The sequence below is a fragment of the Cebidichthys violaceus genome, unplaced genomic scaffold, assembly GCF_023349555.1.
Source record: "Cebidichthys violaceus isolate CVI_PGR_0920_01 unplaced genomic scaffold, fCebVio1.0.p SCAF_22, whole genome shotgun sequence".
Lineage (NCBI taxonomy): Eukaryota > Metazoa > Chordata > Actinopteri > Perciformes > Stichaeidae > Cebidichthys > Cebidichthys violaceus.
Genome location: NW_027176395.1, coordinates 8,486,760 through 8,506,247, shown reverse-complemented (window position 1 = coordinate 8,506,247; position 19,488 = coordinate 8,486,760). Strand labels below are relative to the sequence as shown.

General features: G+C 41.5%; 1 protein-coding gene across 2 annotated transcripts in view; it reads right to left on the bottom strand.

The window, feature by feature from the left end:
- Window positions 1–380: 380 nt before the first annotated feature.
- ccdc88c (coiled-coil domain containing 88C) overlaps window positions 381–19,488 on the bottom strand; it is a 45,721-nt gene continuing 26,613 nt past the window's right edge. The window contains exons 20-31 of one of the 2 annotated variants that reach the window (XM_068717738.1): window positions 19,091–19,252; window positions 18,679–18,956; window positions 16,516–16,659; window positions 15,885–16,071; window positions 15,616–15,761; window positions 14,695–14,784; window positions 14,277–14,581; window positions 10,441–10,530; window positions 9,784–9,888; window positions 9,556–9,693; window positions 7,447–7,685; window positions 381–4,394 (exon numbers count right to left, since the gene is read on the bottom strand). In XM_068717738.1, coding sequence (XP_068573839.1) covers window positions 3,621–4,394; window positions 7,447–7,685; window positions 9,556–9,693; window positions 9,784–9,888; window positions 10,441–10,530; window positions 14,277–14,581; window positions 14,695–14,784; window positions 15,616–15,761; window positions 15,885–16,071; window positions 16,516–16,659; window positions 18,679–18,956; window positions 19,091–19,252 — 2,658 coding nt within the window. In that variant the 3' untranslated portion in view covers window positions 381–3,620. Of the gene's footprint in view, window positions 4,395–7,446; window positions 7,686–9,555; window positions 9,694–9,783; window positions 9,889–10,440; window positions 10,531–12,432; window positions 12,767–14,276; window positions 14,582–14,694; window positions 14,785–15,615; window positions 15,762–15,884; window positions 16,072–16,515; window positions 16,660–18,678; window positions 18,957–19,090; window positions 19,253–19,488 lie in introns of those variants that run through there. The other variant, XM_068717739.1, reaches the window with a different exon arrangement.

Sequence of the window (19,488 nt, the reverse complement as noted above, 5' to 3'; positions counted from 1 at the left end):
GCTTCAGTTTCAGGGTCCTGGTATTGTACGCGGTTCCTGGTATTGCTGTTGTGGTTTACAGGGACGAGAGACGTCATTAATAATAATAATAATAATAATAATAAATGGACACTTTCACTCTGAAAAAGGCCTATAAATCGTTAAACCAATTATTGATAAGCAACATCTTAGGTTCCTGTCTACTGCCATTCACATATACATACATATATGTATATATATATACATACATATACGTATATATATATATATATATATATATATATATATATATATATATATGTGTCTGTGATATATTCCTTGCACAGCAAAATGAAATAAACTGGGACACCGCTAAAATAAAGACACTAGGCACTGCTGACACAATGAGGTAGGAGCATCTGTTCAAGTTTGTAAATCTTTATTACCAAAAAGCTTCAACCTCAGTTTCTACTGAATCACACTAGTAGCCTTTTTAAAACAGTAGTCACATCACAGCAGAGTAGTCAGCAATAGTCATAAAGTGAAGTCAAGCAGCAGTTATTCCAGTGACAGCAGGAAATGTCAGTGACGTGGGCTCCGCTTCACCTTCCGCTTCACCTTCTGCTTTCACTTCTCTCTGCAGTGAGCTGGTGTCCTTCTGTGTGTCTCTGGTGCAGAGACCAGACGGAGGACACACGTTCTTTAGAGGACATCAGCCCGTTGGTCCACAGAGCAGGAAGCACCAGAGTCCCGCTGAGGATTTGTGGTGCTGTCGCTCTCAACATGGAGCAGGTAAAGCTGACTAATAGGAACAATTGCCCCCCCCCAAAAAAAACCAAAAAACAAAACTGGTGTGTTGTTAAGGGAATGATGGGACAGTAACACAGAGCGGGCAGACAGACAAGAAGACACACAGACAGACTAAGACACACACACACTGTCCACAGAGCCAATAACATAATGCACAAGTGTGTGTGATGGTCTTGTTTCAATAACAGAAAATATAAAATTGCTTTTGGGAATTCAATATGTTTCCTTTCGACGTCAGCAAACTGTCTCTCTCTCACACACACACACACACACACACACACACACACACACACACACACACACACACACACACACACACACACACACACACACACACACACACACACACACACACACACACACACTCTATAATCTACAACTCTTGGAACCGTATGACTTTTACCAGTGTACAGGAATTGATCTGAAAGTTTCTTTTTTTTGGTATCAACAAACATTTTCAAGGTGAAGTTCCAGAGGATTTTACAAAAAAGTATCCAAAAAGTATCTGGGAATATCTGCCCCGTTAATAAAAATCTAATGTCATGTACAAATGTTACAGGTAAAATAATTTAGCTCGTTGCATATTGACATGTGCTTTTTGTTCAACAGGTGAGCGGAACAGTTAGTGATGGATTCCAGTCAAATGTTCACTTTCTCCAGTGTTACATCTTCCTCCTCCTCTTCATCATTCTAGTGCTCTTAGGAAAGTCTTTGCAGTCAGTCGTCACTAATGCAGGAGGGACAGCTTTGTATGTACAAACAGCAGTACAGACAAAAGGTCAGTCAATCAGAATAATTAGCATAAGATTATTTTTTTCCACTGACATCATCATCCGTCTCTGAGGCATACTTCCATGTACTTCCCCCAACTCTTCATCCTCCTCCTCTCTCTGTTTGCTGGGCTTTAAAGGAAACTGTAAAATGTATTTGTAACAAGCAGTGTACCGAGCTTCTCCCTCCTCTGACTGTTAACTCTCTCTCTTTGTTCCTCTTCATCCGTATACTATGGCTCAAATAACTACAGCCAGCAATCCACACATAACATAACATAACATAATATAACATAACACATAATACATCAAAACGAGCCTTCTCCTCCAGCAAAACTCTTTCCGAAAAGTTGTCAGACACTTCTATTACAAAAGACAACAATTTAAAAAATGCTTTCCCGAGTTGATCACAGAGACACAAAGACATGGGAAAATAGGGTCCAGGTTCAAGAATACCAAGTTAAGTGTGAATCTTCTATAATTCCAGAGTGCTCTTAATGAGGTGAGTGTATTCAACCTTCTGCTGCTGTTCTCTTAATGGTGACTTAGTTATTATAAAAACTGAAATTCATCACATGCAAACTATAACTATCCAGATCACAGTGGGTCTGAATCTCCCTCTGTGTCTCTCCCTCTCTCTCCGCTGTGCAGTGCTCACAACTGTCTAGCTAACTTAGCGTGCATTAGTGCACCATACCAAAACACAGTGGTTTACCCAGTGGTGTGTGTGTGTGTGTGTGTGTGTGTGTGTGTGTGTGTGTAAATGAAGGCCAGCTGAATGGTTGGCGAAGCCACAACCGAGCCCCTCGAGGACAATTCCTCTGTGTCTGTATATATCATTATGTGTGTGTGTGTGTGTTTGTTTGTGAAGCTAGTGTTGGCTTGAGCTGTGCAACGTTTCCAGTAAAGTGTTAAGAGTGTTGCATGCTGGGACAGAATCTAAAGATGGAGGGAGAAGGACTGTAATTTAACTGGGAGGAGAGCCTCCTCCTTTCTCCTGTTTATCTATCCGTCCTCCTGCCACTCCGTCCATCTCTATATCTGTCCACCGCTCTCCTCCGTCCCAGCGTCCCTCCATTTATTCTCGCTCTCTATCTCTACACGCATTTCTGCTTTGCTTGCCTCAACACTCTTTGCTTGAATCTATCCCTTCTCTCGCTCCTCTTTTCCAGTGTTTGTTCTAGATAGCAGGTGAGAGGAGGAGGACAGAAATAGGAGGAGAAATCTGATACATTCAGTCGCTTCTGGTCAGTCGTCAGTCCAACCACTCCTCTCGGTGATGGCTAATTCCCAGCGGCCTCCAGGTAAACATTAGCAGGTCAAAAGAGTTCCAGCTCATAGACCAGGCCCGCCCTTAGTATTCTGGTCCTCAGCTCTGCATGTAGGACTTGTCCTCTGTTCCCGCAGGCTTTAAGTGTTGTGGATTATCAGGCTTCAGACATCTCAGCTCCCATCTCCATTTCTGGATGTGAAAAATAAAAAACAGCCAGTGGGCTCCGGTAAACAGGGCGATAATAAAACGGCAGAGGCCAATGACTTCCAGCATTCTCAGGGACCATCGATAGTGTTGTTCATGTCTAAATCCTTAGAAAGATCGTCAGGGATCTCATCATGTCTACATAGCATCCCCCTCTGAGAGATCCAGCTTGTGATGAAAAATGGTGAAATTGTTTCTACAGATCCAGTAGTTGAGGTGCTGCTGAAATCCCCGGCAGCTGCTTTGATTTGGAAAGCTTCCTTTCTGTGTTAATCAGCTGTATCGGCAGGTGGCATACGGAATCAGGTCTGCTTGTTAATCTACAAAAGTTAGTTCCAGAAAATACAAACGGAAGTCACGACTCCTTTATGTACAGAAATGTTTAAATTTGGCTTTTGCGTTCGAGGACTTAGACTTATTCCCAGTAGATGTCGTATTTGAGCAAAGCTCAGAATAACATTCATCCACAATACAAAGAGCACAGTCCAGAGACTGATTGCTTGTGACTGAGGGTTTGGATTCAGCCCCAGCAGACTGTAGTTTGAGTTTTTGGGTTTCTGTCTTTAGACACAGCCACACCCATGGACGTCCATCAGTGTCAGTGTTTAGACACAGCCGTACTCATACCACACGGTCTGAGGGTCGTTGTTGGGGTCAGGGGAAGAAGGCGTGCTCTTTGGGCGTTCAACGGAGCCACACCTGGCTTTCTCGCTTTCTTTCTTTAAGTGGGAGGAGTCACCCGACTGCCCCTCCCTTAACACCTCCCCGTGCTCCGAGGCCTCGTCGGGCCACGTGGCAGGAACAGCCCTGACGGGGGTTACCATGGCGACCTCTCCGCGGTGGTGGTAGGGGGAGGACGAGGTGGGGCCGTTCCGAGATACAGGGGTCCTCCCTCTCTCTCTTTCTCTCTCCGCGTGTCTCTCTGTTTGCAGGTTGAGAGAAGACGAATGGTGAATAGGCGGATTCAGGAAGCTGCCGTCTCCGTGCTGATTGGTCGGGCCAGCCAGCCGAGCGGAGAGAGGCCTCTCTCTCCCACTAGCCCCTCCCCCTTGTCTCCGAATGACCACATCCGATTGGCCTTCATTTCCACGGAAACTGTCTGGTCCGTTGGAGCGCAGCAAATCAGCTGAGGCCAGGCTGAAAGCTCTGCTCAGCGATTGGCTGCTTCTCTGGGTGACGGGCAGGCCTGAGGCCGGGGATTGGCCTACAGGCTGGCGGGGCGAGGGTTTGACACTCTGGCCCGGCCTCTGGTTGGATGACTGCACAGTGGGCGTGACGTAGCTGGTGGGAGTCACCTGATCTCTGCCAGCGGGACCCGAGGGGGCGGGACTTCTGGTGAAATAGTCCGTCATCAAATCCTCCTTGCTTCCTGTTGACACCTAGACAAAGGAAATACAAAACAAATTGACAGAATAAATAAGGAAAATTTTGTGTTTTAGGGTTTAGTAGTGATGGCGAGATGAAGCTTCATGAAGCATTGAAGCTTTCCATCCAATTGGTTCACTCGTGGGCCGAAGCTTCATGGTGCTTCATTTGCTCTACTGCGCCTTCAAGTGGACAATAAATGTAAAACAGGCAAAGTGATTATAACGACACCATGGTGTTGGGATGTGAAGCTTTGAATTGAATAAATTATGTTTGTGATGCTCGAATAGATTGCAAATAAACACGCAATAAAGTCCCAAGTCCACAAAATGTGAGGGGGGATTCATTGCGTTTCGCTGCCCCTTATATTTCGAATCGCACGCCAAACCCGCAAACCATTTCCTGAATCAGTCACATGGTACGGTCGGCTCGCGAGGCTTCGAACGTCACCACATACGTCATCAACACAAGCCTCGATACACGCTTCACCAAAATCTTCCTGGATGACGCGACACACGCTTCGAAGCCTCGACGCGGAAGGACACATCACTCGGGTTTAGCTAGATTTTCCAAGTGACTCTAACAACATGGCATGTGACATGTGAACGGCATGTCACTCACCACTCCCCATCAGGATATACTGATTGATTACTGACATACGCAATCTGCTGCTGTGTGACACATTAATATCGTATGTGTCAGCTCTCTATAGAAACTATAATAATTAAGGCCTTAGAGCTAAGTTCACAGAGTCTACGAGATGAGCCCCCAGTATTAATACACTATTATACATATCTTTAGCTCTTTCAGTGTAGATCCGCCCATGAGATTTAGCTCAAAAGCTAGCAAAACATTTAGATTCGCAAAACACACACACACACAAAAAAAATGGGATTCTCATCAACACATTTTAACACACAAATTTATTTGACTTTCAATAAAACATTATTTGATTGCAGGGTCAATAGCTAACACCCTCAAAACTATGTTTTGGTCTCAAACCTATTGGACATGCTGGAGATCCCACATTCATATTTCACTATTATTATTGCTGTGTTCCTGTTATGCGCTTTGTGAGCAAGTGTTGTAGAAACGATCACTTCTGATAGAAAGAAAGAACATGTGTCTGGCCTACATTAATATGTCTGATGTCAATGACCGTGAAACCTTTGATGTAAGGGTGGGAATCCCTGTTTATCATATTCTTTTATTATACTGATTGAAATGATATCAGAATCACCCTGGATTTTATATTTTTTTGTCATAAGGAAAGCGTGTTGTTTTAGAGGCAGCTCTGAAGGCCTCTCCCTCTCTGTGGGACCATCAATAAGAATTATTATGGGTGTTGCAGTTCTTTTAGTGACTGTACATGGATGACAGGCTGGAATGACACATCTGATTTGTAGGCAGGAATCTACCTCACAGCTGTTAGATTAGAGGTGAAAAGTACTACTTCAGAAATTTGGACAATGACTAATACACGAGCGTCTGCTGCTCAGTCAGAAACGTCCTTTCTTTGGCCGGCTGTCTTCTCTGCAGTGATGCAGATTAAACTGTTTATTAACTGATCAAAGGCCGGCACAACCTCAAATAGGTAGCTCTGTGACGAGATAACAACACGTGCCATGGTTTCTTTCTTTGTGTGAGGTGTTTGATGGAACTGAGAGAGTTCAGAGAGTTTAAAGTCATTTTCCTCAATGTTGGAAGTCATCATCTTTAAAGAATTTGTCTTTTTTCAAATGTAAAATGACCATACAGGGGACAGGTTCCCCCTCAGTCAGAGAAGGTTATCCTAAAACTCAACAGAATACTACTAATAATATAAATAAATGCATTCAAGGATTGATTGTAGAGTTGATGCATAGCTCCTGAACTTCCAATAGATCATTTAGTTTGTCCCAAGCAGTCTGTTCAGCTGTGAATACATATGAAAACTGTAGCATCTCTTTTATTATTCATAGTGACAATAGTCCTATAGTCTGTCCTTGAAAGGTCTCCACAGCCAAACCTGCATAAATATACAGCAATATCTGGAGCCAAGAAAAAATGCTTCACTGGCTCTTTTCTTTACTTTAATGTAATAAATAATAACCACATCAAGAAAATGACTGCTTTTCTGTCTGTTTTGAGATTAACTGCACGATTTGCACCATACAGTAATTTCCACTTTCACTATTGCTATTGGTTTTGTTGACACCACGAACACAAGGTACCAGGAGGTTATTGAGGGAAAATTGCATTACTTTCAGTTTGTTTTAATGGTTAGTCTTTACGCTGTATCTCAGAACCAAACAGCAGCAGACTTCAGGGGCTAGAGGCTCTGAGGAGAAGTCATCAAAAGCTTGTTTCTATAACAACGTTTCTAGAGTTTCTGCCTCCAGTCTGCTTTGAGATTAATCCGAACATTGACTACAACAACCATTATCTTCAGGAAGGGAATTTTTCAAGCATTAAAGAAACCTGCATTACATTTTTTTTTCAGTTTATCATGCACACAGTACATTATTCAAAGTGTTCCACCAACTGATCTGAAATGTTCATGGGTTTGAGGCTGACTCAGAATCATTCTGTGACCTAACAATTTAAATTGTTAATGTCTTTTTTTAGTGGATGACCACTCACACAAAAAACGATCTAACGCAATGAATTTGTGATTTGTTGATTTCTTAACATCCCCCCATATCATGTATTGTGTAGCCTGAGATGACCTGTACAGATAACCCTCTGTAGAAATCACAGACCAAAGGGAGCTCTGCAATAATGATTTGTCTCGTCTTACTGGTGAGTGTCTGTTACTCACTGTGAGGCCGTTGTCTTTATGCCCTTTTGCCCTAAAAGCCACCACAGAAGACGTTGTGGGTGTTCACTGTGTCTGTATTATGATGTTTTATTGTAGGTAACTCACTGTCTCCAGGGATGAGATGTGTAGACAGGGAGGTGTCCATAATAAAGTGAATACTGAGTCAATGTTCCTATTTTAAGAGCTAACTATGTTTCTTATGTGTGTACATACATATTAGCATCATAGTAAACTTCTTTTTCACCATACATGCATATATTTCCTACCATAGGAGGTGACTTTTGGTTGCTCTCTTGTAGAAACTCCTCCAGCGTCACCATCTCACTTCCAGGAGACGACGGGCGGGTCTTAGTTCGAACTCCGCCTCCACGCTGCGGTTGGGCCCTCTGGGGTGCGTGGTCGTATGGAAGGGTGGAGCTACGTGACAGAGTCTGTTGTGATTGGCTCAGACCCATGACATCGTCACTAGAGAGGCTGGCTGAACGAGCTTGACGATCTGATGAGTCTAAGACGGTTAGAAATATCGAGTTAGTACTGACTGAAACTGGATACCACTTCAGTCCACCTGATGTTTTTAGGACAGAATATTGTATATAAAACATGTATGAGCTGTATATAGACTGGGTCATTTCACTTTATTATTTATCTAATGTTATACATTATCAGTAATAGATAATAGCAATTTCTTTTTTATTCATATAAATATTCTGCCTGCTGCCCAATTGTGGGCCTCAGAGCGCTATCTAGAGGGTTCCGAGCTACAGCCAAAAGGTTAGAATGAATCAAAAAAGCTAGCTAGCTGTTATTAGTATCTGTTCATATTATGTCTTTTCTTTTTATATATGCTCAAGAATTCCCATAATAAATGACTCCGCTTAAACTTGGAGATCTACTGTTCACTGATATGTCTCTTGGAGATTGTGTCAAAAAATGTGGTCAAATTTTTGTCCAAGCAGTGAAGGTGCGGCAACATATAAAGAAATTGTGTAACTGGGAAGAAGACTGGCATAATAAGACTGGAACATATTATAACACAAAAATTGGAACATGTTGGGACCCGTCGTGTTACCGCGGGATACATAACCTTTCAATTATAAAGATGGGAATATAATATTCATAACTATGTTTTCATGGTGTGTAATCACCTGAAACTACTTGTTTTGGTTAGCTTACAATAAGCCCTTCATATCTACATAGCGAGCGGGTTCTCTTCATGGAGTCCACCATGATACACCACCATGTTTCTACAGTAGCCCAGAATGGACAAACCAAACACAAGCTCTAGAGAGACTTTCATGTTTTTACGTCACCGAAAGACTACCTTAGTCCTCATGCATATAGAATAGATGCAATGGAAATGACTTGGATACATTGGCATTACTGCTGTATGAAATGAAAAATTGTAAAATTATGGACATCTTATCTATTGGAAGAGAATATGGAAGAACATTTCTCCTCCATCAGGTAGTGATAATCACCAACTGATACAAAATGCTACACAGCTATTATCTGTCAACAAGGTAATGCTGTCGGCTGAGGATGAGCCCAAGCCCAACATGCTTTCTGTGTAATATCATTGGGGTTCAGATATCATGCCTCCCAAACATTGTATTACTGAATAAGGATTTTTCTCGTAATATATTAAGGAGAGGGTTCATCACAAGATAGATACCTCACATATTGAATCTATGAATCAATAGATATCTTTCTTTCATAATGTATTCATCTTAGAACTGTCAAATGCATCTGTAAAGAAGCTAAAAGGAGAATCCTAAGAGGCCATTAGAAGAGCTGCTGATATCCTCCATGTAAAATATAATTGTAGCTATATTTTTACTTTGAAGTGTGAGATTGAGTGTTCACATACCTTGCTTTAGTGTACAATGATGATATGCCATATTAATATTATATAATATTAATATATCTATATTAATATATTAATAATAGATAAATTATAATTGCAAACAAACAACATAACCTGTATTATCTGTGAAACATAGTGGGCAATAGGATGACTCATTGCTCCTTTTTTGTACCTAAGTATGCATAATGAATCAAAAATTGGTCACAAAAAAAATAATTCACATGAATAAAGAACATCAAATTAAAATGCATAATTTCAATGACCAGTTATGTTTGAATATCACCTCCCATTTCACAACACATTTCCAGGTAGAGACAGACCTGTTTTGCTACTGTTAGCTAGCTAACGTTCCCTCGGCTGCAGTGACACAAAATGGTTTGGATTTTTTTAAACAAAAAATTGATGCGAGAGACAACCCAGGATGACCTGCTCTACCACTGAGCCACTGTGTGTGTGTGTGTGTGTGTGTGTGTGTGTGTGTGTGTGTGTGTGTGTGTGTGTGTGTGTGTACCTCTGCCGTTGACAGGCGAGTTGGAGCTGGAGGTGTGGTGGCTGAAGTCTGCTGACCCTGGGCGACCTCCCGTGTTGCCATGTTGACCAAACATAGAGTCAGAGGAGTTGTGGCGGGAGTCTTCATCAAATAATAGACCTGTAAATTTGTACGCACCATTACAAAACAAACACTCTTGCTGCCTCCTGAATAAGGGTTATTAATATTAGTATTAATAGTCTGGCTTACCTCTGGGCCTGCGGCTGAGACCTTGTCCCAGTCTGGAGCTGGTAGTCAGGCCCAATGAGGGTGACTGATGGCTGGGAGTTGAGCTCAGAGCTTTATGTGTCTGACCTGGAAGGCAGCAAAACAATATATTATCATAAATTAAAGAATTTATATTATACTGAAAATATCTTTTACCTTTTATAATACATACATTGTCCTTATATACTGCATTTAATATAAACAATAATACTAGACATATCTCATTTTACCTTAAATTTCAAAGCATTTCTCAAAGCCACAAGTATTGGTAAAAGGAAGCCGCATAATATAATAGTATAATTCTCTTCCCCTTCCTTCCCAGTGACTCAATTTAGGTTTTCAAGCAAGAACGATAAGACCAAACAGCCACTAGCAGCAATAAATGTGCACAAGACCTGGTTAAGTAACAGGTTGGAATTTGTGGCCTAAATTAAAAATATGATTCCAGCTGCTGATCAATCCAAGCAGCTGGCTCACTGAGTGAACACTGTGTAGGCTAACAGTCCTGTTCCTTTACAATAATTAGACCGCCTCAAAATTATTTACCTTCCATCCTAATCGACAAGCTCAGTTTTCCTGCTGGATTTACAACATGTTGGCAGAATGTTAAACATCATTAAACATCAACACGACCATTACCTTGGCCGTGTCCATCCTCTCCATTGACACTCTCACTGCTGCCTCCTGGAGTACTGCTACGGTAAACACCACGGCCTCTGTCAGCCAAACCTGCAGACCAGTGACAGTGTTGTAAGGGAAACTGCACGCCATGGTATGACCATGAGACGTGTTGTGTGCGTCACATAAAGTAGCAAGAAAGCCAAGCAAGACATCAGCAATCCATTCATTGATTCAGGCCCACTGGACATTGTGACTGGATATTTCTGACCAATGTCAAGGGATGGGGGTCACTGACATCACTGGATGGAACATATAACACTTGCTCCCTGGCGTTTTGCTCTCGTTGTTCTTATGGGCACTTTTCAACAGTAACAAAATAGTCAGTTTGGCCAAAGTGGCGGAATCGATAATCGTAATAATACCTAGCAACTATGAGAATTATAATAGAGTTCTGCAGGAATGAGTCCAAAACCAGGAAATGAGTCAGCTTTCTTGCACTCCCTGTTCCCTCGTCTCAAGAGTCAATGTTAAATGTCAGAAAAAAGGTCTGTGGTTTAACTGTTTAGAAGCTTTTAAAAACAGCGGTTCTCCTTTATCTTGGTGGAGGTGACGTTAAGTCAAGTGACCGTGGTGTAGTTCCTTTATAGCCTAACGTTAGCGTTTTCCTCCACCGATAGCATTTACCCTTCAAAAATCATGAAAGTGGTGTTCATTAGCTTGCGTAACAAAACGTGTAAGTATCATAAACGTTTGTTTGCCACAGAGATTATTTTCTGCAATAATCAGAAATCCAATAAAAAAAATCCCATTGGCTTTCTGTAGAGGCAACCAGTGTGAGGCTAACTTCCTGTTGGACTACAAAAATATGTCATCCCTGCATCGCTCTATGCACTATGATCATTGCAAATAAGTCAGGGAGTGACCAGCAATTATGAAATATTATGATAATTGACCTTATAAGTCATAAAATGCTTTATAATTTGTGATTAGGTTATAAATCATTATGAAGATTCATGAGTGCTTATAACTACAATTATACAGTGTTAAGCAGATTATACCACATTATAAAAATGTTTATAATGCATTTTAGACATAGGCGTCATAGAAAAGCAGCCTGACTGAGATCCAATGGTGACAACAACCAGGCCTTGATGTGTTTACTTCTTGTTTTACGTCATTGAAATGTTTATCTAGGACATGCTAAAATGTAACAGTAACAGTAAGAAAGGTAGAGAAGACTCAATGTCAGCTAACTGCTTAATCTAAGCCACCACAATCTAACGGTCATACCAGACCAACTAAGGCTGTGGAGACAAAACCCCTGAGTGAATTTTGCATGTTTTATGTGTGTGTGTGTTAAATTGCTTAAATTTTTCACTTGTAGGAGGAAGACAGTATTGTTTCTTCTTTTAAAAGTGACGCAGTTTCTCTTTAAGCTGATATGGTGTCGTGATTCTTATCTTAGCTGCCTTAAAGACAAAACATTGGTGTTTTCAAAACCCATGTAGGCTTCTGATGCTTAAAAAGCTTATTTCAGACAGAGGACAGACAGACAAAGGGTTAAAGCAAATAGACAGGCAGAGAAAAAAGTTGAAAGAAGAGGTGCTGGGTGATAGAGTTTGCAGTAGTAGTAGCTCACAGCTCAGACCCAGACTGAGGTGAGATCTGCTCCCAATGCAGAAATGTGTCCTCACCAAGACAACAGATTCAAAACATTAAGTGAGCAGACAGCACACAAACACACACAAACATCATTCACACAGATACCTATGAGAAATAAAACAACTCTTCAAGGACATGCAGACGTATGCAGGCGTGCCTGGCGTGCAGGGAAACATGGCACGCACACGTTCTCACACATAAACCATCTCCACATGTGTGTGCTTACTACTTACTAGTAATACTGGCTGGCTCACACCTGCAACGCGCACCTGTTTGTGTGTGTATTGAATGTTTATCTGTAGGCTCGGGGAGTGTGACTGCATTAGTGTTTATGAAGTGCATGGTATGTGCATTATTGTGTGAAGTACTAAGAGTCACAGCGATGAGTGTTGCTGAGCATCATGACGTGGAGGTGACAGTGATGATGATGATGATGATGTGCATGGTTAAAGAAAAGGAGGAGGGGGGGGTTAGAATACTCCGTTGGCTGAGAATGGCTGGCTAGTGATGACGTCAGCTGTGATGTCAGTGGAAGACCAGAATCGCAGTCTTCTGGTGAGAGAGAGGGAGGGACGGGAGGAGGAGGAAGACGAGGAGGACGAGGAGGAGGGTGGGGAGGAGGGGAGGAGTTTCTCTTGACTTTTACTGCGGAAGAAACTGAAGCGTTTTGGGGTGAGGGGAGCTGAGATGTAGAGAGTGGAGAGAGACAGGAGGGAGAGATGGAGAAACGTAAAGCAAACGGTGAAATAATGACAGTGAGTAAATCAAAGGAAACAGTTGATTCAGAAGTTATTGGCAGAATGCTAAATAATAGACATCATGCAAGAAGATCCATGAGAATAAAAAAATCATGCATTAGACTCAAAGAGACTGACCTCAACTCACTCTGAATTCAAACACGTAGGACTAGTATCGCAACGCATGGTGTAGGAATATGTTGGGGAGTCATTTATGCAGACAAACAAAGTGAATTGAGCTCAGCCATGAGGAGAACTCCATTTAAGAGTAGAGCTCTAAAAAAATAAATAACATTGAAATAGAAACATAAACAAAGTTTGGACCATGCATTAGCACCCACGTATATTATTAGGACAGAAAGATGAAAAGTCAGTTTGCTACAGCGTGAAGTGGTCCCATACCTTTTTTTGTATGTGTAAATACAAAGCAATGTCTACTTGTGAGCCCTTGTCACAAGCTGGATTAAAGATGTGGGGTTAGTTAGTGGCTTGTAGGAGATCAGTACAAATGTTATAAGATCCATAGTTTGATCAAATCCAAGGCAAACGTGGAATGAAGTCATTTCACTGTACTTCAGCTCTAAAAGTATTATTTCAGAAACGTTTAATAAACATTGAGATAATACCGTTTATCTGTAATATTTGCATCTGCTATGATCATTTCATGAAAAGTTGTTAGATGTTGATGAATTTAGAGTAGTTTAATAGTGATTTACCCTTTTTAGAATGTTTCGCAAAGCACATATTTAGTCTGACAATAATAGTAACATAAATGGCTAATAATAATAATAATGTAATTATTTGTATAGCACTAACAGTTACTTTTAATAGCACTTCACTTTAGAGTATGGAGTATTACGAAGGTACAACACACTTGTTTTAAATTGACTGAATCAAACTTGTAACTTTTGTTTGTTTGTTTATTTGAAAGATGTGTAAATTATAAAGTATCAGGAAGCACCTGGAAGTGTAAAATATAATGATACATTACACAGATTCCAAAAGAAAGTTTGGAAAGAATGCAGTAGAAACCTAGTTTAGAACATTCCATAACACCTCTGTGTGCTATTAAAATTCTTCTGCACGAGCAGAGTCTTGTTAATATGGAAACCCAGTAAAGTACAGGTACAGTGGATGATAATAGACGTGAGAAACGGTCACTGATATTATGTGGTGTTCAACAGCGCCCTCTACGGGTGAAGATATGAAAGTGTACCAGATCAGAAGTCACCATGTTCCATCAGCTATGAGGTTTTTTGGAACCAAAATATTAGCAAAGAATGTACTTGATACATGCTGATTGTGCATTTCAAAATAAAACACTTCAAACAGTTTTCCACTCTCTCATGTTCCATAAAGACGACATCATAGACATGAATTTCTCCGCTGATGTCAATATGAAACTTGTGATCTTTGACGGATAATTAATAGTGTATGGAGACGGAGTGTGCTTACCTCGGCCGATTGGCGTGAGTGCTGGACTCTGGGGTCCCAGGCTGGTGCTGCTGGTGTGGTTGTTATGGTTACTGTGGGCATGGCCGCTGTCCTGTGTGTCACTTCCTGTGCGCTGAGGAAGAGGTGGTGGGGTTTCAGGAGGGAGGAGGGGGGGCGGGGAAGGCAGCGGGATGTCTGGGGCACTCTTTGCTCTCTCTCTCTCTTTGCCTCCCTCCTTGTCTCGGTCGGCCCCTCTCTCCCTGCTGCTCTCCTTTCGGGGTTTAATCAGTTTGGCTAAAGCTTTGGCTCCAGCCCACTGACTCCTCCTGACGAGACAACATGAACTGTTATGTGGGGCTGGTTCTACACTGAACACAGCACACAGATATTCCATATTTTCTGTAAAAAAGAAAATTAAACGTGTCTATAAAAGCATTACTTTTTAGGTGTGGGGTCGTAGAACTTGTACTGGTCCATGATCTTCTCCTCTAGTTTCTCTTTCTGGCGACGGAGAGCGTTCAGCTTATCACTGGAAATAAAAAAACACAAAAACACGTTGTATTCATTGCCATGGTACACATCTTATTTTCAGAGACACCCAGTGGACGTTTCAATAGACAACAGTTATTACTGAATTTACTACTATATCCTTCCTATTCGTTGAGATCGAATAGGAAAGATATATGATTTAGGTCATGTGATTCAAACCAGGAAGTGTATTCCACTTGTGACGGGACTCCCTGGAAACATTGGGGCGTGTTCCAATCACGGACTGTACATAAGAAGTGGACATAGTCACCATGCTGTCAACTTGGCTTTTTGCAACCAGTGAACTGATGTGACCATATTTGGACTGCTGGCGACTGACGTAGAGACGCCGTATACGGCTCTGGTAGTGAACTGTCAATCACAAGGTATCCCCGCTCTAAAGCATACCCTGCTTTATGGTCTATTTGACTCTAAATAGGAGGATTATCGGACTTTTGCTTCACTTTTCAGAACCGGAGGTTGCCGCCTGGCTCCAACTGTCCCAATAAATAGTATGTAGTGATGGTGAGATGAAGCTCTATGAAACAATAAAGCTTTCCAGCTAATTGGTTTGTAAAAAGGGTGAATTTGTTTTGGTTTCATGCTCACACAAAACCACAGATGAGCTCATCCATCCATGTAATTTGTGATAAAGACTATTTATCTTTACAATTTCAACATAAAAGTACACACATGTCATTTCTTTAAAAGCAGTCCTGGATAATTCCCTCTTAGTGGTGGTGTCTGCTCTATAGTTACATGTATGGTCTGTTTACTGCTGGTGTTGTTTTATGGTGCACAGTTTGTGTTGCAGGAGTTGCGGTGCAGTTACATGTATAGTTTCTGCTCCTGGTGATACAGGTCTTTGCTCTCCATGCTCCTCTCTAGTAGAGTGTGGTTCTGCTGACTCAGCAGGTTGATCTGACTCAGGAGGTGGTGGTTCTCCTCCTCCAGGTTCCCTTTCAGTCGGCTCAACAGCTAAAAAAAACACACATGCGCGGGTCAGGTCAGGAAAGTAACCGAGAGAAGGTGATGGTGATTACTCTGCTGTGCTTCAGGGCACACATGTCACTTATTCCTAATGTAAAAGGCCCGGCTCACCTCACAGTGGTTGTCTAGTTTGGTCATGGTTAGATCCAGGCCTTGGTGTTGCTCCATTAGCAAATCGTATCGTGCCATCCATCGACTCTCTTCCAGCTGGGCGGAGCTTAATGAGCTCTTGCATTCATTCATGCGCTGCTGCAGCCCCTCACATTGCTCTGACTGCTGCGATTGGCTCTCTGTTAACCTAAGGGGGAGGGGGGGGGGGGGGGGGGGGGGGGGGGGGCAGAAGAGAAAGAATAACTTCACGAGGAAATTCAAGTAATGGATTCAGGTAGTTTATAATTTGGAGCCGACTGTGCTCTCTTTTTACCTTGCAGAACACGAGAGTTGCTGGTCTACTGCTCTTATAGAACTGGCAAAAATATTCCATATATAGTTTACATTTAAATTGATAAAGACTTTTTTAGGCATCTAAAATAGGTTTTAGCAGCTGTTCCCGTCCACAGCAGAACATCGCTTTGCTCCTGCGCTGGTACTCCTGTCTGTTTCTCCACACTGGTGGCATGCCGACTGTTATCTACTGTATTACTTTAGGTACACTGACTGTGGATAAGTACCTCATACGACCCCACTTCTAAACTTCCTTTTCAAAGCTTAGACCTTAAGAAAACAACTTCTAATACAGTACCTGTCCACTTCTGTTTTGAGCTGTAGATTCTCTTGTTGTAGAAGACGACTCTTTTGGATCTCCTGGTTCAGTTCCTCCTTCTCTTTCCGACCATGCCTCTCCTGCTCCTCCCATTTCTCCTTCTGCTGTAGCAAAGTACAATACCTGCGGACGGACATGATATTGTCTGTCATTACAACTTGAGCATGGTTATATTTACATAAACATTTGATACCGTGTAGCACATTTCCCAAACACAAATATGGTGAAAAGAAAAAATTACAAGGTGAGATGCATCAATATTATGTTTCTTTAAAAGTACCTCTAAACTGTGATGTGACACATGAGTGAGGCTGGCAGTGTGAGGATGTTGGTTAAATATCAGTTATTGAGGACGAGCCAACACAGACGGAGTCACACTGAGGAGGTCGCTAAACTGAAAAAAAGAGTTTCCATTTCTTTGGCTAGTTGAACCTCGTCAGTCCTGTTTCGTGGGGCCAAGGCGGCCGAGTCATCTTGCGTTAACTTAAAGTGTAGTCAAGCAAGTGTAACAATAAAGAATACAAATATACAGTCAAATCCACCTTCTTTCTTTCATTAACGTTTGTACTTTGCGAACCATTTCTGCAACCTTTACTAAAGTGACAGGGAAGGTTCTCTGTATGAGCTCGGACTTCTGTACTAGTTCCATGCTGTTTGACATTGAAATGTCCCGAGCTGATCTTAACTATCGGTATCAGGGCCCATTTGCGGATTCTTTAATGGAATGGTATTGGCTAAAATGAAGCCGTCTTCTCTACAGCGAATCATTTCACATCAATTTCAGCCAATTTAAAATGTCCTTAATATCTTATTTGAATCATATTTGAACCAGGGCCTTCAGTATTTGGATCATGTAGCTCATGGAAAAGATGGCATTTCTGATTAAATAGGCTCCAGCTGTTTTATTAAATGTGGTAGGTTTAGATCAACATTGAGGTAAATATGAGTAAGAGATCAGTATGGGGACCTTAAAAACTTCAGGAAATCCCTGGTTTGGTATTACAGCAATAACAAATAAAAATAAAACCATGAAAACAAAATAGAACAAATAACTACAGCAACTTGTATGAGTTGAGGGTTGGAATGTGGTTGTATTTCTGAATTGTGTTGGTTGATGTCCCAATCAATAGTACTGTGTGACCTCCAGCCACTGGTGGTGGAGTGTACAAGTCAATAATCAACAAAGCAAGGTTGACTGAGAACGCTGTGTGTGTGCATATGTGTGACGCCATGCATCTGTTTACATACTGTACATTGAGCTCAAGTGAAGTTCTGTTACATTTAGTTACTTTGTTCAGTTACAACTACAGTAGAGCTACGAGACAGGCCATCTTAAGTTCTGACCTAAATAAAGATTAATATCTACTAAACATCAGCTAATGTCTGTTGTTTGGAACTACGAAGAAACAATGGTGCATATTAGGTAAAGTAAGTAATACTAACTTACATTTTTCTGCAAGCTTACAACTTTCTTCACTTTTAAACATTTTGTAATAAGCAGCAGCGCAACATCTCCACTGAAGTCACAGTGACATGAGAACTATTTATCTAAGTTCTAATCCTGTGTTCCGTATTACCCCCTGTTAATGCGTATCAGTATGTGTTTAAAACATTTATTGTTTTAGTATTTTTATCACAAAATCCCTCTTTCTGCAAAATGTAAAAATATTTTTGATGACTCATGCTAAACTTGGGGCGGTTCCATAAATGTATCCAATCAAATGTGATTTTGGTGACTAGATAACTCCGCCCATCATATCAAACCTCACTCCACCGTTATATCACAGGTGTATTTAGATTTCAGCTGGCAAAAACTCTGATTACATTTCCATAAGATGTGGATGAGGTGGTGCAGGTGAACAATCCTACAGCTCCATATCTTTCCACAGCTACATCGTACTATATCCATGAAGCCACACATTTCAAGGATTTGATTGAAATCCTTCTTGTAACTAAACTTAAATTACAGAAGCTAAATACGCTCTAATGGCATTTCACTGTGACTTTGACAGAGGACTACATTAATTTTTGCTTCCTCCATTAATTATTTACTAAAATGTTGTCACTGAGGCTTTTCTGCTCACAGTTTTTTAGAGGACTCTCTCTCTACTGTTGGCAGTAAGGTTCTTTGTCATCACTTACTTGCTGTGCAGCGTCCGGTGCTCACCCTCCAGTGCCCTCTGCTTGCCCTTCAGCGCGGCGTGCTGACTGATGAGCTGCTCGTACTCGTGCGCTTGCCTCTCGTGAACGCTCAGCAGGCGCTCGTGGTCGCTGAGCACTCCCTCTCTGGCTCGCCACGCCTCCTCGCGCTGCCTCTGCCACGTCTCCACCTCCGACTCCAAGGCAGTAACTTGGCCCTGCAGCACTGCATTCTGGGCCATGAGAGATGCACTCTGGGAGGAGAGCGTGGAGTTCTCCACCTGAAACACAGAAATCCATTAGAACTCAGTGGTTAAATACAGCATTATCTGGGAAATTATTGTACAACGGATGTTACTGGCGCTTATAGGCTCAGTTTTACAAAAACACTATGTGGCTGAATTGGACATTGTACCTGTAGTTTTGCAGTCTGTGTATGTAAAGCTGAATTCTGCTCCTGCAGGGTGGTGGTGTGTCGCTGCAGCCCCAAGATCTGGTTGTTAAGAGACGTGTTCTGGTTCTCCAGCTGTTTGAGCTGCCCCTTCAGTAGACTGCTCTCCATCTGCAGGGAGGCATTCTAGGGAAAGTAATGACACCAGAAAAATGAATAACCTACTAAAAAAAGAACATCTAAATAGTAATTCTAAAATAAAGAGGCACATCAAGGAATTCCTGATGGTCTAATAATTAAACAGATCAAATTAAATATGCTCATTAATTGTGCAAAAAAAGGTGAATTATGAATGAATGAATTATAGGAAAATAAACAGCAAATATTGTAAATATAAATATATGTGATAGAAACAGTAAAAC